This window comes from Lycorma delicatula, chromosome 6, assembly GCF_047948215.1.
Source record: "Lycorma delicatula isolate Av1 chromosome 6, ASM4794821v1, whole genome shotgun sequence".
NCBI classification, from domain to species: domain Eukaryota; kingdom Metazoa; phylum Arthropoda; class Insecta; order Hemiptera; family Fulgoridae; genus Lycorma; species Lycorma delicatula.
In genome coordinates, this window is record NC_134460.1 from 32,804,118 (window position 1) to 32,830,383 (window position 26,266).

Sequence of the window (26,266 nt, forward strand, 5' to 3'; positions counted from 1 at the left end):
AAAAAATTCTTTTCTTTTTGTTCATTACTCTTCTAATATTGTCGAACAATATTCTCCCTAAGTCGGAGTTGATCGTCATTTCATTTATTTGCTTTTTGTTGCCAATCATTTAATCGCTCTTTGGTTTGATGTAATTCTTCTGATCTTAATTTGTGTATATGTTCTCTATTTTTCAAATTTTTTCTTTCTTTATATTCATCATCCTCTCTTAATCTTTTTATTCTTTCCTTGATCTTAACGTTTTCTTCCTCTTTATATTTACCATCTTCTCTTAATCTTTTTATTCTTTCTTTGTTTGCAATATTTTCTTCCTTCTTTCATTTTCCCCTTTTTTTTTTAAATTTAAATATATTGATTTATTATATTAATACTTATTAACCTCTGCTTGTAAAAAAATTTTACAAAATCTATCACTTTTTCACAGTCTACAAATGTTACTTATATCAACATCTTTTTCTTAGCCAGCCTTTAAAATTAATAAGAGAGCTAAATTCGCTTCATGTTTTGAAGCTTTTTCTGAAACCAAACTGGTATTCATCTATTAACATTTACCCCTCATTCTGTTTTGTAAATCATTTGTATTAGTAATTGGTTAGCATGAGATATTAAAATTAAATATTTATCTATCACTTCTTTATTTTTTACAGGAATAGCAGTTTCTTTCTTTTTTTTAATAGTTCTAATTATTCAATAATGATTAAAATAAGCTTTAAACTGCTCTTCTGAAAAAGTATACGTATTTGAAAATGTAGCTTACATTATTTCTGACTTACTCAGTATAAGGTTTAGGCTTATTTATTGAAAAAAATGTCTGAATATATATTTTTTTAATCATAACTGTCTTTCAAAAAAATACTTTCATATTAATTACATAATAGAGAACTACAAATATAAGACACTACCACTGCTATATTTGAATAAATTTAATTACATCAAAAATCCATATAATGAAAGTATTATCAGAATATAATTATGTTATAAAAATGTTCGATGGATATAAATTATCCATCGTAGTTTGTATGCTACAAGAAGTTTGTTGTTTATTAATTAAATTTTCTTATTACAGTAAATAGTAAATAATGTGATACTGTTTACTTTAGCATATATTTTTTTATTTATAGAATATATATATATATATATATATATATATATAAAATTTATTTATATATAAATCTTTTCAGAATTGTGGTTTTTACTGCGAATTATATTTCTGGATTTCTTTATAAATTGTTTTATTTATTCCCAATTATTATTATTTAATTTATTTCCAAGTTATAGAAAGTAAAGGTGAATAAATAAAATCAGACTTTATTATTGAGTAAATGAGATGTGATCAATGATCAATTGTTATATATTTTATCATTAGTACCTATGATTGTAAAGTTTTATTTAAATGTTTTTATATAAACTTTTTAGGTGTTTGAAATAAATGCATCTTGTAATCGTAACGGTAAAAGAGTTTTAACAAACTTATCTGAAGCAACTCAGTCTCATCAAGTAGAACATTCACAGACCTTCTTTGAAAAAGGTAAGCATTCTCTTGTTCTTTATAATTTAATTTTTCTCCAAGCTGAACTTATTAATTTGTATCTCACTTAGTAATATGTATAATGTTTCTCGTAGGAGCCTTTTATCTTTACTTATGCTTTTTTCTTTTTTTCTAATTAAGGGAAAAGTTGTTCAAAGAAGCATGAAATATTTATGCAAAAAAGAAGAATTGGTAAAAAATTAATGTGATCAGATTTATTGCAGTATTGAATGAGTTTTTTTTATATCAATAGGTTTTTCAATAAAAGTTGTTTTATTTAGGAAAAGAAAGAGTGAAAAAAAACAAGAAGAGTAAGGAAATGACTGCTGAATCTTCTTCAAAGAAGCGATCTCTCATACTTGTTGAAGATGTGAGTAATTGTTTATTTTATTTTTAAATAATATCTTAACAATAGAATTTTTAAAACAATGAGCCAAGAATAACACCATACTGATGCCACATATTCTGTATTTTCCATTCATGGCATCCTGTGATTTTTCTTCATCCCACTGATTAAGAGAAAATTAAAAGTACAATGATTTGCAACGACAGATGAAGTAAAGAAAAAATTACTAAGTGAACTTAAAGCTATACCAAAAAATGTTTTGAAGATTGGAAGAAATGCTGTAATATGTGTTGCATATTTAGGGTTTGAAAGGTTACATCAGTATTGAAGAATAAGTAAATTTTCAATAAAAATTAATATTTAAAAAAATCTTTTTTTATACCTCATATGTATTTAAAAAAACTGCAATATTATAGGATTTTTAGGACTTAGTAATTTTTAGTAGAGATGTTGCAACTGTTTTGAACTAATATTTAGTATTAAAGAAATAGTTACATTTTGAACTGTACATAATGACAAACGCAAAAATGTAAATTTATTGAAACCCCCAATTCAAAAATAATTTGAAATAACTACATTTTGAGCTGAAAATAGTGACAAACACAAGAATGTTATAAATCTATAAAAACACCCGATTAAAAAATAATCTATATCAGAATCCTTTTTTAACTTACATTCAATTATCAAAAGAAGGAGTTAATTTTATTTATTTTACTACGAAAGAAGAAAAATTATGGTTTTTGTTGGTGGTACTCTCTGGAGCCTGGAAATGCCTATAGAGGCTTCTTAAATTGAAAACTGTATAATATACAATTATGTTTAAAACATTATATTACTCAATTTTCTTGATTATTTAATGTAAATTAAAAAATAAGTACAGTCTCAGAAAATTAATTATTTGATAAACATTTTTAATATCCTTTTATAGAGGGTAGTCTGCTGCCCCTCCAACTTACAGGTCATTTGTCTGATCTCAGAAGAAACAGGCCGTTAGTTGCATTTTAATTAAATATGCTTTATAGTTAACAGAGATAAAAAGTTTTCTGGATAGCCAGCTTGTTCGTAAACTGTAAAACAAGCTAGCATTATTAAACTTCAAAGAAGGAGATGGAATTTACTAGGATAATATTATCAGTTCAGCAAATTATAAATCTCATTTTAAGTAAAAGTTTTAGTAAGTTTTTAGATAATAGCTTTGCAGTTTAATATTAATAACTTTAAATATAATCTGTCTATAAATCTGATGTGGACACCACGCGATTTCCTTATGCATCTATTAAACTACATATACAAATGTTTTTTTTTTTTTTTTTTAATGAAAAGTGCATAAAATTTTATTTCATTAATAACTTTTTATCATTTTTGAATTTTTTATTATTATTTTTATGGAAATATCTATTGTAATTTTTTTACAATCGGAGATTATTAATTTATTAGTTATTAATAAATCAATATATTTAAATTAAAAAAAAGGAGATGAAGTAATATTTTAACCGATGTGCCTTCCCCTTATAAGATCCAAATATTCCATTAATTAAAATTTTATTTGGTTATAACTCTGGAACCAATGAAAATAAGTACTACTTTTGATATATTGTTGATTTTAGTGAGTGCTTATTACTGCAGTTAAGAAAAAGTCCAAAATTCAAATTTTTTGGACACTTGATCCAGTCAATTGTAGTCAAAAGGGGAGGTGCACAACTAGATGTTACAATAGTCCTAAATCCAAAATTTCAACATCATACAGCTAATTGTTTTTGAATACAGACGTCACGCCAAAACTAATCAAAATGGATATTTCCATTGATATCTAAAAACCAAAATTTTTTGAGATCACAGAACTTCCTTTACTACTACATACAAGGATGTAAAAATTGTGTCCACATTTTAAAATAAAAATAATCAAGTAATATAAAGGAATAGATGGAAGAAAAATGATGGAGGAGACACAATAGAACTAAAAACAAAGAGAAGGGACTCAAATGGAAAAAATTTGTTACAGATTTCAAAGTGATAAAAGTATTTTTGTGTGAAATTTAACAGTTTGTTGAGCTAATTTTTTCAACCAGCCTTTTACTTATTCTGGTTGTTGGGGTTTACATACTATAACAAATATCAATTAAATACTTTTTTATAATCTTCTTTCAAAACATGTAACTTAAAATTATCAACTCATTACCCATTGAGTCATTGGATCATGAAAATCCAATTAAGTTATAAGTATATCTTTTTTTTAGAACTGTTTTTCGATTTAATACTCAATTAGAAGGCGTTAGCCAGTAAAATCATTACATAAAACACCTTTTTAAAGTTGAGAGATGTTTTAAACCTTTTTAAAATTGTCTTATGTTTTGTTTGGTTTGTATGATAAATCGCATCAGATTTTATTTATTGTACATTCTTAGATAATGTTTGTTATAACAGTGATATTATTTTTCAGGCTGATCTTTTGTTTAATGATAAAGATGAGGGATTTATACCAGCTATTGCAACACTGGCTAGTTCTTCAAAAAGACCATTGGTTTTGATTGTGAATGATATGAAACCACCTCATCTTGCTAAACTTTTTGATCCGAGTCAGTTGAAATTGAATTTTAGTCGCCCGTCTCCTGTTAAACTTGGTAAAATTTATCTTCATTATTATTTTATATTTTCTTAAATTTATTAGGATTATTTTTAAATTAAATTGTTTCTTAGAGTTGATTGAAAATCAAAGAAAAATTTCTTTACTGCACAGCAAATAACATTTTTCATAAGCACTATAGACCTAAAACTAAGATTGTAAAACTTATGTCTGGCCTGTTTAGCCAGAATCTGGACACTTGGGACTCAGGTCAGCCCAGGTGAATACCGGGGCCTATCCCGTGGTTGCAGAGCTTGCTTCGCTCACCATTCCCAATTGGCCAGAGCCTACTTCAGTCATCATTCCTATCTACCCAGAGGACTCCACCCCGTGGATCCCCTGCACTGTACGTTATTCTCTTGATTGTGAGAATTATTCTGATAAATAATAATTATAGTATTTAGGCTTTATTGAAACCTGAAAAGGAAACTAAATTACAAAAATTAGAATAGCAGTAACTATAGTAATTAAGTCCATACACACCTGTTGGGTAAAGTTAACAAAAAACACACAGCTCGTATTTGCCAAAAGAAATTGGACTTTAATTATGTAAAACAACCGAACTTATATTAAAGCATACCTTAAATTAAATTAAATTAGGAACTAAACATAACTTAATTTCACATAAGAAATATTAACTGAAATTAGCATATCAGTAATAATAATATTAAAATGAGATTTACAATTATATACTTAGAAAAACAAAACATCAATAAACATAGCATGACTGGAAAACTATTGCATTACTGACAAATGCTGTAATATTGAAAAATTAGCAGTGAACAAATGTCATTAATTTAGCAAAAATAAATTACAATAAATTTTATTATTGGCACTGGCCTTTCCTGATTTATGAACAACAAACTTATCATTAAATAATTAAAAACATGTAATTCTAGTTTAGTGTAGAAAAAGGCCACAATAATATTCTAGTACAAAAAGAGTTAATTACAATAATCAAATTGAAATAAATAAACAGGTAAATAGAGTTCATTTAGTAGTAAGCTTTCTTGAAAATATAAAATTACAAAGAAGTCCTAAAACATAACTGCACATCAGGAGTAATTTGCTTTAGGTTAATTTACGAGAAGTATTATGAATACAGTTCATGAGTAGAAAAGGATTAATCTCGGTGATTAACAAGTTACAAAATTAAATTATAGAGTTAATTACCATAACAACAAATTGTAATAATAGAGCACGTAAAATAGGTAAGCCACCTATCATATTGCACTTAAGTGAATAAATGGTTTTTTAAACTAAACTTGAAATCGAAAGGCATAAGGTATGATGAACTGAATGTTCCACAAATTTTAATGATAAAATAACTGTTTAACGTAATAAATAATGAAAATTGAACTTGCCTGTAGCACACAAATATTAACAAGAGAAGAACTCGTGAATGAAGGTAAATGAATACATACAGTAATCCTGGGCGTAGCCTGCAGTGGTGTATCAGGAATACGGGGATGAGACGTGGTTTAGAGGTTGAGCAGGACGTGGTGTCCCAAATTCTGCGTCGATAGAATTGGCAGTTTGTAGTGATTGAAACACTTTCACAGAGACGTAATATAGAATTTTAAGAATAACTTAACGAAGAAACGAGGCAAAACAAAACATAGAGATCGGAGACACTGCCGAGTAGAGCTAGAGGATATTTCGACGGAGAAATACCACAACGTTTATGCGAGTATGAATGCGATGAAAATATTATCACAAAGTTTGAGAGAGAAAAGTCAAGTCGACTGTACAGGATGAATGTTGGATCTACTCTGCCGAAAAGATGGCGTGAAAGAAAAGAGGGGGAAATCAAACCTAGGCAGTGGACAGGAGAGAGTGTATGTAAAAAACAAGGGATGTGTGCAAGTATTAGTATGGGAACGAATGAAAAACGGGTGTGTGAAAAGGCCAGCCATAAATAATTTGAGAAATGAAAACAGGGTCACTATAGATGACAGAAGCAGACAGTCTGGCCGGCGCCAGGTCTCAAACAGATACAAATATGACAAGCCCAAATACAAAACATAGTAATAAATTTACCAAGCCAAGGTGTTGGCTTGCAAACAACATGACCCAACCCTAACTTTGAATTCATTGGAAATAACGCAAACTTTACACAATGGCGTAAACACATCTTTGATAATGAAACATTCATAACTTATTTCTTTCCCATGATGGTAGAAATATATTAATGAAAATAAGGATTAATCTGTTTTTTCCTTAATGTATATCTTTAATTCACAATTTCACCCTCCTTGGGAGCAAAGAAACATGAATATTTTTAATATCTTAACCTTCAAGGGAGCTAGGGCCACAGTCAGTGTTTTAAAACCTTTCCTCTGATAACACAAACATATCCTGTAAATTTGAAAGTAATCTGTCAGTTGGCTCTCATGTGATATGGTAACAGACAGACAAACTTTATATATATATGCACATTTTCGAATAACTGTATTAGCCTTTAACCTACTAACAAATATCCTGTTTGAATTTTGAAAATTGGATGATTGTTTGCAGAGATATAATAAGAACACTCCATTGCACCTCCCAAAACAGCACCTCGTTTGTTACCAGTTGATGGTGATGATTGGTTTAGCCTCCCACAAGGTGCTTACATATCTCACCACTCTAGCCTCACTTGCAGCCCCTACAGGAAGCTCATTATTTTTAAACAGAATTTATTTAATGTTTTATGTAACATAAATTTAATTCTATTATTTTTGTAATACTATTCACACGATTGATTCAAATCAATCATTCTGTTCAAACCCAGTTCACACAGTAATAGGCTCACAGTTCATTAGTTCAATTCATTAAAGTTTGTGCTTCAACTGACAAATCTCCACTACCACATATGGTTTTTTCAAGATTTTTCGAGATGAAATGTAATCTAAAAACCTTCTCAATTATGCCAAGAAACATGGGTAAAAATTTGGTTGCAATTGATCCAGTAGTTTGTTCATTTATCCTGAATATACAAAAACCCTCTTCTTCTTTATATAATAGTATAGATTGCTATAGTTTCTGTGAAGTGTAAGATATTCAAAGAATATTTTGTACTCAAAAAATTATTGAATTTGTCATGAATTTCTATGAATTACCTACAAATTTTGTAGATTTTATTTTATGCAACTGTGTTACTTTGTTGTGACATTGAAGTTAAGAAATTCTTAATTTTATGATTGATTTTTGTTCTGAATTGTTTCTACAGTTTGTTTGTTTGTTTGTTAAGCCAGATCATTAGAAGTTTGCAAAACTGTGATGCATATGTTCGTTGTTTATTTGTAGTCATGTTCAGATCATTAGAATGGAAGCAGTACATTATTTAAGAAAATTGATTTAGTTTTATTATTTTGGTTATAGGGCTGTGGCTTCAGCTTATTGCATTAGCTGGTGGGATGCAGTTGAGTTCTGGTGGTGCGCAGAAGTTGGCTCACTGGTGTGATTGTGATATTCGAAAAAGCTTACTTCAGCTACAGCTTCTTGTACAATCTCATTCGGTTAGTCAGCAAAGGATACTCATTATTTTATTGTTTTATTGTCTACTTTAATATTTTAATCGCAATGTTTTTATAAATACTCAAACTGGCCTTCACAGATACAGTTGCCTTTTGATACACACATATCTTAAACACGTCTATGTATTCCTCTTGTAATATATTTTTTAATGCTCTCTCTGCTGACAAATAGGCTCTTGAAGAGTAGCATATTTTCATTTATATTTATTTATCTGTGAATGAAGTTTGATCACTGAGGTAAAGTACAGAATGTTTTTAATCAATTGAAGAAATGGGCTTTTTCTTTAGTTTTGTATAAAGCATTAAGAATTTTAAATAATTTTGTGAATTTGAAATGAAAATTTTCAAATTTGTTTAAATTTATTTTTCTTTCAAGTAACAAATATATGTTCTAGATCATAAAAATAAATAATTGGAGGCATCCTCATGGGTGATGGAGAGGTGTGTTCTGTATTCCTAATATTGTAGAGGATTGATATCTGTTACCACAATGCAAAGAAGAAATTCATATTGATCATATGTATATTTTATGCCAAACTCCATGGTATAGTGGTAGTACTTCTGCCTTTTATTTAGAAGGTTCTGGTCAAGCTTGGTATTTTTTATATGCTACAAAATTCACCTAAAATAAACAAACTTTTAATTGGGTGCCAGCCTGTTGCTTTTGGATTAAATAATAATTATTTACGAGAAGTAATTGTAAATTATATATATATGTATATACATATAATATTCTTTCAGCCTCTGCAAAGCACAGAATTAGAGAAACACTCTTACCTTTGATCTTTTACTCCATCAAAGCACTTTTGGGCCTAAGCCCGTCCTCAGTGATATTTTTTTATAAACTCTTAAACTGTTTACATTTACACAGTAAAATTATTAGCTTTTTACATTTTGTAAAAATTGTTTGTTTAAAATAAAATAAAAAATTTTAAAGATTTATAAAAACATTAAAATCAATTTAGAACAAATATTTGTTCAGTCAAGATTGAAAAGGTATTACAATAACTAACAATTTATCATATCTTATCTTTGTATACCAACTTTAATAATTTTAATAAGAATGTCCCCATCAAATTCTGTCTGTAGATTTATAAGACTGAATTCATATATATATATATATATATATATATATACAATTTTTATAAACTGAAAAAATTTTAGTTTATAAAAATATTATAATCTTCTATTTTCATCTTCAATATTTTACTTTTTCAACTATTCCAAATTATTTTCTAAGCTAGTTTTTTATTGTGATTATTATTTATCAAATGGTCAGCAACATTTGAGAAACCCATCTTTCTATTTTTTAAATGATGTAAAATGTTCATTAAATCTGTCTTTAAGTGATCTATTCATTTTACCAATATATATATTTTCACTGTTGCATTTAATTTTATAAATACCGGAAAAATCATATTTATTTTTTACTTTTTTATTATTATAAAATTTAAAATCTTTATTACATGATTATCAGATTTATAAGCAGGTTTATATATTTTTATCATTACATGCATCAATTAAGTTTTCTATAATTTTATTTGTAAAAGAGTATTTTACATAAATATTTTCACTATTTTTATTGTCATGTATGGGTAATAATATAGTAATATTTGTATTATTGAAAAATTTGAAATTAAATTTTTTGATATCCATTTTTATAGCTATATTCTTTATACTATTTTCATTTATCGTTTAAGTATTTTATTGCTCTGTTTATTATCATGTTCTTAAAAATATTAACCTTTTGGAGCCAAGGATGATTAGAATTCCTATTTATAATAATTTCATTTGAGGCAGGTTTTTTTTATATACTCCAGTCATTACTTGATTGTTTTTATTTATTTTAATATTTACATCTAAATAATTTATTTTTGTGTTATGTTCCACTTCATATGTAAATTTTAAAATTTTATGATACAAAATTAATTTATTTAAAATTACTTCATGTTCATTATTTATAACTGGTTCATATGTAACTAAAATATTCACGTATCTGACCCACAATAAAATTTTATGTATGTGATTTATGCCATATGCTGTTCTATATTCAAATTCCTACAGATAAATATGACATTATAGCAGATAGGAGAAATCCCACGGGCAAAACATTTTGTTGTGTATAATAGGTTCCATTAAATTCAAAATAATTCTGCTTATATATATTCCTTATTATTGTTATAATATTTATAAATTTTTGGTCTTCGCCTGCTTTTATTAATTTATTTTCTATTGAGATTGTATAATCAATGGGTGGTGTATTTGGGTGCATATTAATTATATCAAAGCTAATCATTTTAGTTTCGTTATTCATAATTTTGAACTTATTTAAATTCATACCTCTTTTTTATATTATATTTATATTCTAAATTTATCTTTGATCTAACTTACTTTATCAATAATTTTATTAATTATAAAACTTGGGGCTGTTTTGAAATTAATTAATGGTTTCATAGATATACCTTCCTTATGTAGTTTTGGGAGACCTGTGAATTTTGGGTTATAAGGTGTATACATGGATGTAACTTGCTATGATATTTTAATTTATTATTATAATGAAATATTTCCCGGTATTTAACTATGAAATCTTTAGTAATTCTTAAAAATTGATTGGGTGGGTCATTAATTTTTTTTAAAACCATTATCATTTTTATATTTATTCATTAATTCATTGTACTTATCAATTGAAATAATATAGGGAGTTTTTGTTTTATCGGATTTTATCACTACACAATTATTTTCTTTTAATTTGTTTTTTAGTTTATAAATTTTATTTTTATTATAAATTAATTTTTTATTTTATATTTTTCTTCATTTGTAAAATTAATTTTGTCGGTATTATATTCCGAATCTATTATTGCGCTTTTTATAATTTCATTTATGTTAAGTTCTTTTGTAAATTTTATACTTTCGTAAATTTTTTTTTTTTCACTATTGTAAATTTTATTTACGTTAGTCTTCAATAAAAACATGATTTTTATTGAAGTTTATTGAATTAATACACATTAAATTCATTTAAATTTAATTTACCAAATAATAACATAAATAAAATTATAAAAATCTATATACAATTATGTAGATATAAATGTGAAATATTTACATACAGAGGTAAAAAAAAGAAAAAGTGGACTACAAAAAGTTTAACCTAAATAAAATAATATATATATGTATATATATATATATTGTCATGTGTTCACAGATCGACAAGGATATTAAGAGATAGTACATGTAAAAATTTCTTTTCAATTATAAGTACCAAATACAGTTAAAATTTACGATTCACTTTATGCAAGTATTATTCACTTTTAATATTTATAAAAGAACTACCCCACACTTTATAAATGAATAGAATAATGTCACTTTCTCTCCTACACACAAATAACTTGCCTGCTTGTTTTCAACTACTGTCCAAAATGGAATATTCGTGATACACTCTTTACTCATTTGTTACCAAACAATAACAGCGAATGCTCCAGTTCTGTGTTTGCTTTTATCGCACACTGAACTGAACTGAACTCAAACTTGAAAAACTGTCTCTAATATACTAAAGAATAGCATTCTAGTAAAAAAAAAGTTAGTATGTTTTTTAAAAAAAGATAATATTACATAATAAGAAAGTGTATGTAATGTTAAGTAGGCTGTCAAGTAAATATAGTACAATTTAATCATTAATTTAATTAATAATAATCAGTTACATGACAAGCAGTAAAAAATCATTGTAAAAATTAAAGAAGAATTATGATAAAATTTTGCATTTCATTTTATTTATCGTTATTGTAAAATAAATGTTATTTTTGAATAACGTTAGTTTCTATAAAAACATGAGATTTCATTTTTTTCAAATAAATGTGTTTCTGTTTGTGATAAATATAATTAACAATGACTTTTTTTTTAATGTTTCAGAAAACAGAAAAGAGTTGGCCTGGGATAACAGATTCCCCTGTGTGGGTATCCCCAGTTTCATATATTCATGATAAACAAGAGGCATTAAAAGATAAGAGAACTAACAAAGAAATTATTAAAAACCAACTGAAATCAGTTGTTCTTTTATCACAGTCTCTCGTCACTTATGATTTACTGATGAATTCAAATTCATTAATTTCAGTAAGTATAATTAAAGTTTTATTGCATGTTTCCTTTTTATACTTATCTTTAAAAGTGATCTTTAAAGTGGTCTTCAATTATCAAATTATCATACATTGCTACTTTTAAGAAGTCTCAAAAATAAAAATAAACTGGAACTCGTTACTGTGAAGTATCACATTTTACAAAAACAGTTTATTAAATGTAGATTAACACATGCTATTGAATTAACATACTATGTTAATTTATGTAAAAAAATGTAACAGTAATTATGTATGTTAAACTTATACTTGATGACGATCAGTATGGTATCCACCCTGGTAATGGCACAGAGGACGAACTTCTTAGGGTTATGGATTTGGCTTCAGCCAGCGAGTCCAAGTATGTACTCGGTGTCTTTTTGGACATATCTGGTCCATTCAACAACTTGTGGTGGCCCTCAGCCCTGTTTCAACTGCAGCAGCGTGGTTGTACGCTAAATGAGATTAGAACTCTCTCAAACTACTTCAGCGACAGAACTGTCATACTTCGTGACGGCAGTTCGGAGGTAGGAAAGACCCTGTCTAAAGGTTGTCCAGAGGCAGTGTTTTCTAGGTCCACTCATTTGGGTCATTGAGTTTGACTCTCTCATGCGATTGCGGATGCCTAGTGGTTGCCGCATCGTGGCTTATGCCAACGATGGGTTGCTGCCCATCTTCGAGGGCAATTCGCGTGCCGATATAGTGCTCAGAGCGACACAAGCATGTAAGGTACTAAGATTGTGGAGTCTTCAGCATAACATGGATTTCAGTGCAGAGAAAACCACTATGATGTTATTGAAGGGCCGCCACCTGCGGGTTGTGATGGACGGCCTTCCAATTAGGTATGTTACCGTTGAGGAGTATCTGGGTGTCATTCTTGATGAGAGGCTTCTCTTCAAGGAGCAGCTCCAGTTTGTAGCGAAGAAGGCCATCGATGCTTTTTACGGTGTTCATAGAGTCATCCATCCTGATTGGGGTTGAATTACCGTACTATGTGTGTTCTTTACAAAGGTGTCCATGAGGCCATAATGTTGTATGCTGCGCCCATCTGGGCTCATCGTTTACAATTCCAAAGTTATAGGGACATTCTTTTGCGAGCCCAATGTCTTCTATTGTAGCTGTTGTCGGTAGCTACAGGACTGTTTTGCGAGAGGCAGTCACTGTGATTACCTGCATAAAACCCCTAGATATTTTGGCTACAGATCTTAGCCAGCGGTATATCTCAAAGAAGGGAAGTCTTCTAACGTCAGGGCGTATGCAAGAAATTGAAGACCAAGGTTTTGACTTGGCAAGCTAGGTGGAATGATTCTTCTACTGGTCGATACACGCATGGTATTTTTCCAAATGTTAGGGAGTTGCGAGCTTTTAGCTGTGTTCCCCCCAATCTTCATATTACTCAATTTCTTTCGGGACATGATGCTTTTAGGGATAGTTTGGCTAGGTTTAAGTTGGTTGACTCCAGCTTGTGTCCAGACTGTAGAGTCGATGACATGGTGGACCATGTCCTGTATGTCTGCCCAAGCTGAGCGTACCAGAGTTAGGGAACTTGAGAGAGTAAACTCCTTTGATCTGCCGGTCAACTGGAGGACTTGCAGAGACTGGACAATTGTAGCTGGCTTCCTTCAATTCCTCACCCAATGTAGAGCGGCTGAAGGGATTTAATAGAGTAGGAATAGGAACCTGGGCGGCTAGGGTCCACCTGGTCAGTTTGATTTACCGAAGGTAGGCGCTTCGGCAGCACCCACCGGGTTGGTCTAGTGGTGAACGCGTCTTCCCAAATCAGCTGATTTGAAAGTCGAGAGTTCCAGCGTTCAAGTCCTAGTAAAGCCAGTTATTTTTACACGGATTTGAATACTAGATCGTGGACACCGGTGTTCTTTGTTGGTTGGGTTTCAATTAACCACACATCTCAGAAATGTTCGAACCGAGACTGTACAAAACTACACTTCATTTACACTCATACATATCATCCTCATTCATCCTCTGAAGTATTATCTAAACGGTAGTTACCGGAGGCTAAACAGGAAAAAAAAGAAAGAAGGCACTTCGACAGCGAGCCACGGTTAGTTAGGTAAGAGGTGTCAATGATTGTTAAAGCTGTCATCGGAACAGCGACTGCACTGCCGATGGGCATAGGATGCGATGCAGCCATGAGGTGTAGCAGCATTTTGTTGAGGGCAGATTTGAATGAGCAAAAGACACTGTCAGCGGGATGCGGCTGCACTGCCGAAGGGCATGGGACACCATGCAGCCTTGAGGTGTAGCAGCATCTTGACGATGGTTTATTGTGGTGAATGTCATGCAGGACTCTGATGGAGCCAAGTGGGAGTAGGAGATTTGTCCCCCTCTCCACTAGTGGACCAAACTGGATTCCATAATTTAACCTAAGTCAGGGGTTTATTTAAGCATAAAGTTGAGTATCATAAGGCAACCAGGACTAAATTTCATTGTTGCGATCAACATGTTTGGTGGTATGTTGTGTTTATTTTGCCTCGAATTTCAAGACATTTACGTAATTGGCTCATAATAAGTAGAGCTAGGTGCGGGGTTCGTGCTTCCGTGGGCTCGATTAGGTAGTTCAGAGGGATACAATGTAGGAGATTCAAGATGTCCGGATGAGGCCTACAGCGAAAGCAGTAAGCTGAGTTATTAAATCACTGATGGTGGCATTCCAATGAGGCCAGGCTTATTAATATGAGATATAAAAAGTCAGAGGGCGATAGATGACTTTCGTTAAAGCTCGACAGGGCAATGAACGGGAGGGGGTAGTGGCAACCGGAACGTAACTAGGCGGGTGTCTTCTCCTGCGGGATTGTGATGTACTTGGAATAGTTCACAAGATGTTCAGTTACATAAGGAGGAGGAGCTTTCAAAATATAAATCACAACTACGTGTTTGTGTTGCAATTGATAACAATAGTTTTATTTATAAGTACTCATCATTTCATAAGTTACAGCGTGTCATTGCTTATATTCTACGGTTTATCAACAGCTGTAGACTAAAGGACAATCAGTATTGTCTTTCTGGATGTTTGACAGTTACGGAATTGAATAATATTTTAAATAAATTGTACACATAATTCAGACTGAAAATTTTGGTGAAGAAATTAAACGTCTTCAAAAAACAAAGGAACTCGATTCAGATTGCAAGTAAATACAGTTTTGCCCATTTTTAGATAAGATCAACTTCTCAGGGTAGGCGGAAGATTACAAAAATCTCTGCTTTGTTACTACCAAAAACATCCTCTGCTACTATCACCAAACAATCCTATTACAAGCTTAATCATGAAACAAGAACACACAAGATTGTACATACATGCTGGACCTAAAGCTGTGTTGGCATCAATATGACAAAAATTTTGACCTTTCAATGGACGAAGTCTTGCCAGAAAGGTAATACATGATTGTATTACGTGCTTCAGTAACAGACTGATAGACACTGAAAATAATAGTGACAATGATAAAACCGATTAGAATCTCAAATCATTTTTAATTTAAGTTTGTTCTATTAAGTACTATTCATTTTGATATTTTCTTTTGTATTAATTTCATTGTTTTTTTTTTGTATTCTTATATTTTGATGTTTTTGTACTTGTTTATGTTTTTATTTATGTTGAAAACTGATGTTTTCAAGGTGGGCGGTATGTTGTGTTCCTAACGCATTTACTGTTTCCCGCCTATATACATGTGTTTGCTGTTGCTAGGGACCGTTTGTTTTGACAACAGTAGGCAAAATGACAAATTCAGTCTACATTCAGTAGTTTTTGTAGTCAGTTCATTCATGTTTAGTAGAAACAATAAATTCAGCCATGTGATACAATTTCTTTGTGTTTATTCAATTAAGACTTGGGACCTAACCCTACAGAGCCCATTACTTGTAACATACTTTTTGACATGCTTCTGTACTGCTTTTGTTGCTCTTTTTAGTTCTTCAGGGCTGTCCTTAAGTTGTTCAACCTGTTCCATAATGCGGACAATTAATAGCTTACAAGAATGTACAAGGTCTCTAAATAAAGTTGAGACTAGTTTTTTTTGGCAGTCTAAGTGGCAACACTGTAAAGTTACTAGTTAACATATGGTTATATGAACAGCTCATTTATATTAGGTATTAATATTTTTAATCTATTGTTACCACATGAGACGTAAACAAATTTTTTGTGAAACAAGTTTTTGTTTTGTGTTACAAAAATTATTGATACTAATTATTAGCAATGTTTTGCAATCAAGTTTTATGTTAAACTCGGTGAGAATGCTACTGATACTTTTTCAAAATTGGGCGAATTGATGAAACTTATCCTGATTTTCTAAAAAATGTTGTTAGTGGTGATGAACCTTGGATATTTAAATAAGACCCAGAAACTAAACATCAGAGCAAGGAGTGGCACACTTCAAACTCAATGTGCCCCAAAAAAGCTAAAATGAGCAATTCAAAACCATGACAATTTTTTTCTTCAATAGTAGTGGAATTGTCAATAAGGAGTTTTTGCCTACAGGACAGACTGTAAATCAATATGTTAACCAACAAATTCTTTAAAGACTGTGGAAAAGAGTTGCCCACATGAGACCAGCTACCAAAGACAACTGGATGCTGCATCATGACAGTACACCTTGTCAAACTGCACTCTCAGTTAATGAGTTTTTGGCAAAGGAAAACATTCCTGTAGTTCCTCAACCACCTTATTCACCTGACTTGAGTCCTTGCGACTTTTTCCTGTTCCTGACTTTAAAGAAACGCCTCAAAGGACACCATTTTGGAACAGTTGAAAATCAAAAAAAATGTAACCGACCCGAATCTGAAGGGTATTCTGGTTTCTGAGTTCCAACACTGCTATGAAGAGTGGGAAAATCATTTGAAGCATTGCGTGGCTTCCCTATTGATAGAGTCCATGAATAATTGTAAATAAAAAGTTTTTTGAACCAGTTTCATTGCTTTATTTACAGACCTCGTATTTTTGTTTTGTATACAATATTTTTCATCCATCTTAAGACATAAAAATCGACAGGTGTTAGATCAAGTGATCTTTGTGGCCAGGAATGTGGACAGATCCATTTGTCAGAGAAATTATGATTTAAGTAAGTGGAAATGGCACAAGAGATATGGGGAAGTGCGCCATTGTGTAGGAAGTATACTTTGCATCTCAGCACTAGAGAAACATCTTCAAGCAGCTATGGCAATTCTTGAAGAAAGTGCATTAGACCTCAGCATTTAAGTGGTAATATAAACATTGCTAATTGTGAAGAACTGCACCATACATTGACACTAAATCGGTGTTGAAAATTACCTTCCACCATTTAATGAGGATTTACTTCTTCCTGTATATGCCCATTGTATAAGTTGATGCTTTCTAGAGTGAAATTTGTCTTGTTGATAAATAAAAGACACTTGTTGTCGATTTGTATTCCACCAGCTGCAGAACTCCAAGCAAATTGGACCATCTCCTAGGTGTAAATGTTGAACAGGCTGTTTATGATAACATCATTTTATTGGACAGATTGTTCATAGCTGATATGAATACTAAGTAGTGAATCTTTTCCCCAAAGGTAGCGAAAAGTCATGGTAATTGTTTTGGGATCTGTAATCTTGTGATTTAAAAAACATATCTCTTATTCTACTGCATCAGCTGTAGAATTACCATTACACACACCCAAAATGAATGCCATATCAGTATATTCCTCTGCTGTAAAGAAGTACGGTATTACTTCAATGGCAAACCAATTACTTTCAAACTAAAATTCACAGAAAACCTTGGCTAATGACAGCACAGTTCACAGTATCCGATAAACTTAATGTACCTTACAGAACAATTTAAACATTAATACGGTATTGCGTATTGTTGATCAACTGTTGTTATTTTATTGCCAACTTTGAATTAATAACTTTTCAAATAATTTATTGTATTTCTGTCATTCATAAAGAGATTATCTAATTAATTTTTATTTTACATATGTAATAAGTGTTTTTCTGACAAATATATAATGTACTGTTTCTAAATAAAATTGTAATTTTTATAACTTCTCTTTGTTTATTCAACTTATCTTACACCATTTTGTTTAGAATAAAATTCTCTACAAGTTTGTTTAAAGGTTTTTTGTTTATTGCACATTTAATAAAGTTGTACATCAAACATATAAAACATAGTTTTTTTACCCCAATTTATTGGTTTTCTCACCAGATTTCTCAAAAATTACTGTAGATATGGTTCTGGTACCTATTTTATTTGATTTTTCAAGTCAAAAATCATTAGATTTCATTAAAATGTGAGTGTGAATGTGAAATTACTACTAATTCTACCCCTTAATTAATGTCCTAAAAATCGCAGTACGATCTCATTTTACCGAGGTAGCTGAAATCTGAGCGAAATCTTTCATTTGCTGTAACTCACAAATGAAAAATTTTAGGACATATGTTTATGTGAACTTTTCCATTATTTTCATGAGTAGAATAGGTTATGAAAGTCCCGGGAGAACTTTGTGATACATAACTGTATAACTTATAAAATAAAATTGCGATAAACCATAATACAAATAGAATATAACTTTTCAAAACAATCCAAATTATGTGCAAAGAAAATATCAGTGTTGGCTGGATCATAGCCATGTTAGTTTTGTTTATCTATCATTAATATCAGTATTGTTACATTTCTGTATACAAAATAATTAATTTTTAAGAGTAATCATCCAAGAATTGTTTTATAGCATAATAAGATTAATTCAAATGGATAAAAAATAATTTGCTAATAATTTTACTGCTCGTAAGTAGATTTCATTTCAAGCAGGTGTTAATAGTGCCAAAGCATTTTTCACCCAGAAAAAACAAAAAAATAAAATCAAGCAGGTTTTTTCGAATAGCCACATCTTTTTGTAGTAGAGAAAAATGTGGTTAAGGGATAGAGATTTTAAATTTATAAAAATTATTGTTAATAGAATTAATAACTTATAAAATAAGTATATTTTTAAGATAAACTTGGCAATTTAACATCTAAAAAGGTTTCAGACATCTCATATTAAAGGAAATTAAATTAACTTCCATCTTACAAGTAGTATTTTTGTTTACAACTTAGTTTTTGAGTATTTCTCAAGTAGTACATAAAATGGTGACTTGCAAAATGAGTGAAAAGGATATTAAATTTTTTACAAAATTGGACCCAATTAATCTCAAATTAACTGAAATTTTATGTACTTTAAATTTTGAAAATACACTACATATTACAGTATTCTCAATTCCTGAGAAATCTACACTTTAATTTTATTCATATTTCACAATATCAAGTGTCTAACTTTTCTTTTATGTTTCTTGTAACCCACATGAGTAACCCTTATGATATGACGAGTAATTATAGATTTTTACGTTTTAATCTTTTGTACCTTATCTAAGAAAAATTATTGGTAAATGTATAAGTGTTACACTTACACACTTCTTCCATTTAACAAAAGATACTCTTTGCATGCAGAAAGTAGAGTTACTGTGATATGACACCTGAAATGCAACAGACCATCACAGAAACCATAATAAGAAGGTTTCTGTGATTCTGTAACAACTTAGAATAATCCTACGTTGAAATTTATATTAGAAATATTAGTACAAAGTAATACAAACATGGCATACTAATTTTATGCTAAAAAATGTATTACATCTACATGTATCTTATTGTAATGTTTGTTAGTAATAGACTATCAGTTATAACTCCTTGTGTTAAAACGATCTATATTTGGCTTAATATACCTATTAATATTATACATGCTTCCAGAACAAATGAAAAACTAAGGAAATTCTTAATAATTTAACTTGCTTAATTATTAAATAAGTGAGGTGGTCTAAAACAAAAGTCATATAAATAGATTTGAAGAGTTCTGTCGTAGTAGAGATGGAAAGAATTCCATCCAAATGATCTAATCTTATTAGTGAGGTTTTATTGTGCTGTAAAACAATTTTATGACTACTAATAGTACAATATGGGAGCCATCAGAATAGTATTTATTTCTTCTCTTGATAAATATGTTTTTTATTATATTTCAAATATTCTATTTATTTAATTATATTTATACAGGATAGAATGAAGGATCCTTGTCCAGCACCTTGTAAAGCATTACCGAGTGATAGTACTTCTTTGCTAGATTGTTCAGAACGTTTATTAACAGGCAGTAATTTGTCCTGTCACATAGCTGATTATTTATATGAATCTATTGCTACTTGCACCTCATCACAGTTAAGGTCAGTGTTTATTTTTATACTGAAATTTTAGAGTAGTTTTTACAATCTTTATAACATTTTATAGTTCATTGTTTTACTTTTATAAAACATGACAAAAAAGTCGCTATTATAAACATGATTTTTTTATTACGTTGTACTTTTCAAGAAGCTTTTGCTCAGAATGTTGTAATTAAGTTATACCCATTCACATATTCCTACCGTGCAAGTTCCATTGATCCCAAACATTTCAAGTCACCACTAGTCTCAGTAACTTGTTTATGTTGAGTGTGAATTTCATCTTTTAGAAGTTTTTACGTTGTTTCTTTGTCTTTTTAAAATGAACAATAAAATTGAAAATTCTTTGACATGAGAAGAAAGATTTTTTTTTCAATTTTGTAACAGAATATACTCACTCGTATGGATTTCATTGACAGGTTACGGAAATTTAACCGTGCAATAGTTCAGATAAATGAACTGTACAACAATTATGTAAAAAAAATAAATAATATAGAGAGAATGTTCATGATTATGAACAAATTGAACATCCAGCCATCATTACAGATAATTTTCTGCATACTATAAACAAGTTTGTTTGGCATGGTCAGTAGTATCACACACTTAATGATAAGCTTGAAAAATATCCAAATTCCTTGCACCTTAATATGTGAGGTTGACATACTCGTCTTGGCTGTGCAAAAAAATTGTGTGTGGTGGCTTCCAGTTGTTTGTGTCTTTTTTTTTAATCGCTCATGAACAAAGTGTATTATTACTGCGCTATTGTTTTTAGATTGATATAAAAGGATAGTAGATGAAAGCAAATAAGTTGATTGTAAACCTTATTCTTCATTCAAATCAACAAGTTTAAGTGGATGCTCTTGATTTCAAAAGTTGTAGTGATAGGTTTCTGTGCTGAAAAAGTCCATTCATTAAATTATGGTGAAAGGAGGCAATAAATTATGCAATTGTGGTAGGCAATGTACTATTGCAAGAGAGAGACTTGTTACCCGCTGGTGCGACATTCACAACAGCACTGCATAACACTAACACTGAATAAGTAATATGAGTCTGAATATTTCAAATATTGTTATAGTCTGAATTTGGCTTTAATGATGTCCACCTTCCCACAAAATTGGAAAACTGATTACAAGAGGTGTATTCATGATTTAGCAGCAAGTTTGTAGCGTAATTACTCGCAGTCACTGTTGTGTTAAAAAAATAGAGGTCTTGTTTTATTCCCCAATCGGTTTTCTGCTGATACATCCACCCCAGTTCATTTCTAATATTTAATAGAAAAATTCAATGAAAATAAATAAAAATTTTTTTGGACTACTGTATGATTCAGAAAAAATGTATAAATATAATAATAGTATCTGATATATAGTAATTGAAAACATCCAGTATTGTAACAGAGATGTGAGGTGTTATGAAAACATTTTTTTTTTAAATAACTTCATTCACAATTAAATAATTTTTTTCCCTGTGTATGTTGCAGTCTGTTCAACTAGTGAACAATAAACACCCACCTCCCACCTCCTTGTACAAGACAAGGTGTAGTCTTGTACAGACTCAGGCCGAACATTCCTGAGACATGTGATTAACTCAACCACCAAAATACACCAGTATCCAGTGTCTAGTATTCAAATCCATATAAAAGCAACTAACTTGTACTAGGATTTGAACCTCAGAACCTTCGAATAATTAAGTAATGAATCAGATTTAATGTAATTTATAGAAAGCATTGGAATAATATCTGATTTTTATATTTTATACTTGCTCACCTTTTAGCTTCATTTCATTCACCCAGTCATTAACTAGTAATCACTTAATGACTGGACTTCTTCTTTCTATGCACATCTTCTTTTGGTTTGGGCGTAGAGTAAAACTTGTTACATTCTGTTTGATGACTGTCATCAAAAGTTAGCTTTTTTGCAAAAAAAAAAAATAATTTTAGGAACAGGAAATTTTATTTGGAGACAAAATCTTCTACTTCCTAGCTGTTCTGGTGACCTCTCTTTTTCTTACCTGATTCATGAAATCCTTATTTAACAAATTTTCAAAATAGTCTTGCCAATCTTGTTTTATCTCCTTTAGGTTTTCTATACTTCTTCCACCATCTAGCTCCACTTGAGACACATACAAAGACTTTGCAGCATGATGTCTATCAAATATTTATAATTAAGATTTTTTAAGAAATTTTGTTAAAAATTTTAATGCCTTTGAGAAAATAATTTAAGTAGTACTGTTAACCGTATTTGTTAAATCAGACAATGTATTTAAAATAATGGTAACACTGCAACATACCGGTAGCTCTATGTGGACACACAACTGACATATCCATGCATCAATCGGTTGGAAAGGATTAAAGCCAATTTTTCTTATCTTATGAACTCATAAAATGTTAAAAACTGTAGAAATGTATTTTTAAGTTTTTTGTGTGAAGTACAGTTTTTATACTTTATAAAAACAAAATGAAAACAATTGTACTCAAAAAGTTTTGTTTTTAAAAATTGGTCTGATCGAATTTAATGTGAGGGAATTTGTAAAATTATCTATGGTCATAAAAATTCTATATTTTATATAAAATGTGGACAGTCATTTTATTTTCATCTTTATTTGGTTACGTATAACATTTCATACTTTTTTCTCATATTATGTTATTTGTGTTTATTTTTTATTTTTGTTTATTTTATTTTTTATAATTTTTTTTTATAGAAGTCAGAATCAGCTTCAGAAAACAGATGATGATCTTATGTCAGCGTTGCCATTATACTCTTATTGTTCTCATGATGCAGTCTTTTCTGATTATTTTCCAACTCTTAGGTTATTTGGACGTGTTGAAAAAAATAGATTAGCTTTACATTCTAAACGTACCTGTAGGTTTTTTAATTATCTTAATGCTTTAGGTGTAAATGCTAGTGACTCTGGTATTAAGTATATTTGTGACACCTTTACATAGTAAAAGTAGATAAGTATTAGTTAAGAGATAATTTGATTCTTTTTTATATTTTTATAGTAATATATGTAATTATTTTATTATTTATTTTCAGTTATATATGTAGGTAGATAACTTTGTATATATTTATAAAAATTCATACATATATTTTAATGTTTTTATTTCTATTCAGTGTAATATTTGTTTTTAAACTAGTAGAAAAATATTATTATTTAGTCAGTTAACAAGGATAAATAAAAAATAAGTAAAAAATTGATAAGAAACATTGTTATTTTGAATACCCCATAATAACAATTCTGTTTTTAACGAACTGTGTAAATGTAACATACTAAAAATTCAATATTCCTCCATGTAAGTTATGCAGTAATAATAATAATAATAGTGACTTAGATATACTTGCATAAATTATTTGTTGGAATGAAAGACAACCTATCTCTTAAATCAAAAGTTTTAAATGGTGCCTGTATAATGTGCATGAAAATGTATTATTATTGAGTTTGTTACTACAGAAATTATTTTTTACCCTTAATAATTATCATTCATTTTATGATCTGTAAATTACATCATGCATATTTGTTATTCATATGTTTATTATAAAAATAAAACGGAACACATACATATTTTATGAAAATTGTATATATTTTAATATAAATTTTTAAAAAATACTTAATATTTTTAAATTTTACACATTATTTTACTTTTTATCTGAAACATATTTACATAGTTTAATGAGGAAGATGAGATGGATGAAGTGATTGCTAAAAATATGCCAGATCCTTGCTGGTAATTGAACAAGAAACCAACTAATCTATTAGCAATCATTGACAAATGGCAGTGTACCAAACGACTAGCCATTTGTTCTCTTTAGATATTAGCATTTTGCTGGTACTTTCTTGTGCTTTTTATTTCAACGTATTCTGGGTTAGAATTCTGTTCAGATTTTGCATTTTTTCATAAATTTCATAACATAATTATCTCTTCTCATAATCAGAAAAATATAATTATATATCAGGTGTTAGCCTGCAATCATCAAAAAATAGTCTTGAAGTTTCACGTTTGCACTGTTAGGTTATATATCTACAACTGATAAGTTATAAGTTTGTTATAAGTTAACAAACTTATAAGTTTGTTTATAGATTTTACAAATTTTTTGTCTAAAATATTAAAGATTGTTTATAGTGCAGGAAAAATCTAATATTAAATTTTTTTTTAAATTTTGATGAGAAAATTTTTTTTTCTCAAAAGTATATGTAGAATCATCCACTTTTTTAAAAACAATGTGTATAACCTCATCTTTTTAAAAGTAGGGATTAAATAGAAAACTAAAAAAGTTTGTTTCTGTTAAGTTAGTAAAATTACCTCTGCACATGAAAAATTAACTAAGGTATGATTTTTTTTAATCATTTTTTTTTTAAATTTCTCCCTTTTTTAAGAAAGTTAAAAGCCAGAATTATTAAGTTCCATTTAAAATTAAATGCCTATTATTGATTAGGCATTATCCCTTATAAGCCATTGGGCTTATAAGTTTTTCTCTAACAACAAAATTGATGGGGTAACAGTGCAAAATTACAAAAAAAAATTACCTACTGATTAAAAATATTATTACTTGACTTGTTAAAAATTCATGTTACCAGTAATGATGTATATGTTCATTTTTTCAGCATTTTGGTAGACAAATTAAGTGTTTTTTTTTTTTGTATAATTTGTTATATCTAGTATGTCATAACTGTTTCAAATGGATGAAAGATGATTAATTCCCATTAAAATTAGGTATATTGCATTTATTTGTCACAATTAAATGTGTGTTAGTCATTTTAAGAATTAAATTACTAGTATAAAGTCATATTTTATAATTGCAAAAGCAAGATATTTTTAGTTTTTAAAAAATATATTGTTTACAATGCTTTCTGGTGCAGTAATTAAGTAAAGGAGCCTAGCAATAAGAATATTTTATTACACCTACAGCAAGATTTATTAGTATTTAAAAATAGTACATTTTTGAAATATTTTTGTTAAAAATACTGTGTTCAGTGGGAAAGTTGACGTTTTGAAATCTCCCGTAATTTTTATTTGTTGTATTTTATTGTTTTTTTGTTGTTTTTTTTTTGTTATTAATAAATGTTAGATGATAAGAAGACTTTTGAATATTGTTAACATTTCTTTTCTCATATCTCAGCACTTATTTAGATCAGACTACTTCAAAGAGCTACTTAGTCAACATCAGCCAGAGTCAAAGGTATATTCAGATATATTCTTTTATATTAGGTAACGTTCTTTCTGTAGTGGAGATGTGATAAAAATCATGTTGGATTTTTGTAACAAGGTTATTGTTAAACTATAAGGTTAATTACATAAGTTTTATGTAAAAGATCAAATGTTCAAAAGTTTTTAAAAATATATACTATAAAATATTTCAGTAAAAAACTGATATTTTTTCATATATTTTTTTCTATTGTTATTGAATTATTATTTATTGTAAAACATTTTTACAAGCAGAAGTTAACAATTATTAATAAATCAATATATTTAGATTAAAGAAAAAGGAGATGAAGTTGGATTTGAACCTTTCCCTTGTAAGATCCATATATTTCATTAATTAAATTTGTTTTGCTGTAACTCTGGAACCAATGAAAATAAGCGCCTCTTATGATATATTGCTGAAAAGCTTTCAATGAGGGCTTATTATTGTAGTTAAGAAAAAGTCCAAAATTCAAAAATTTGGATTTTGGACATTTTTGGTCAAGTCGATTATAATCAAAAGGGGAGGTGCACAACTAGATGATACAACAGCTCTAAATCAAAAATTTCAACTTCCTACGGCTAATCAATTTTGAGTTAAGCAAGATACATATGTATGTACAGACATCACGCCGAAACTAGTCAAAATGGATATTTCCGTTGAAATCTCAAAACCGAGATTTTTCGCAGTCACAATACTTCCTCGCCTTAATACAAGTAAGTAAAAAAGGAAAATGAGTTTTAACTATGACTATTAATTATAACTA

General features: G+C 29.3%; 1 protein-coding gene across 3 annotated transcripts in view; it reads left to right on the top strand.

The window, feature by feature from the left end:
• Window positions 1-25,787, top strand: part of elg1 (enhanced level of genomic instability 1) — a 73,783-nt gene extending 47,996 nt beyond the window's left edge. For 2 of the 3 annotated variants that reach the window (XM_075369561.1, XM_075369560.1), the window contains exons 10-16: window positions 1,417-1,528; window positions 1,810-1,898; window positions 4,315-4,495; window positions 7,861-7,997; window positions 11,919-12,119; window positions 20,166-20,329; window positions 23,021-25,786. In XM_075369561.1, coding sequence (XP_075225676.1) covers window positions 1,417-1,528; window positions 1,810-1,898; window positions 4,315-4,495; window positions 7,861-7,997; window positions 11,919-12,119; window positions 20,166-20,329; window positions 23,021-23,264 — 1,128 coding nt within the window. In that variant the 3' untranslated portion in view covers window positions 23,265-25,786. Of the gene's footprint in view, window positions 1-1,416; window positions 1,529-1,809; window positions 1,899-4,314; window positions 4,496-7,860; window positions 7,998-11,918; window positions 12,120-20,165; window positions 20,330-23,020 lie in introns of all 3 variants that reach the window. The other variant, XM_075369562.1, reaches the window with a different exon arrangement.
• The last annotated feature ends 479 nt before the right edge of the window (window positions 25,788-26,266 follow it).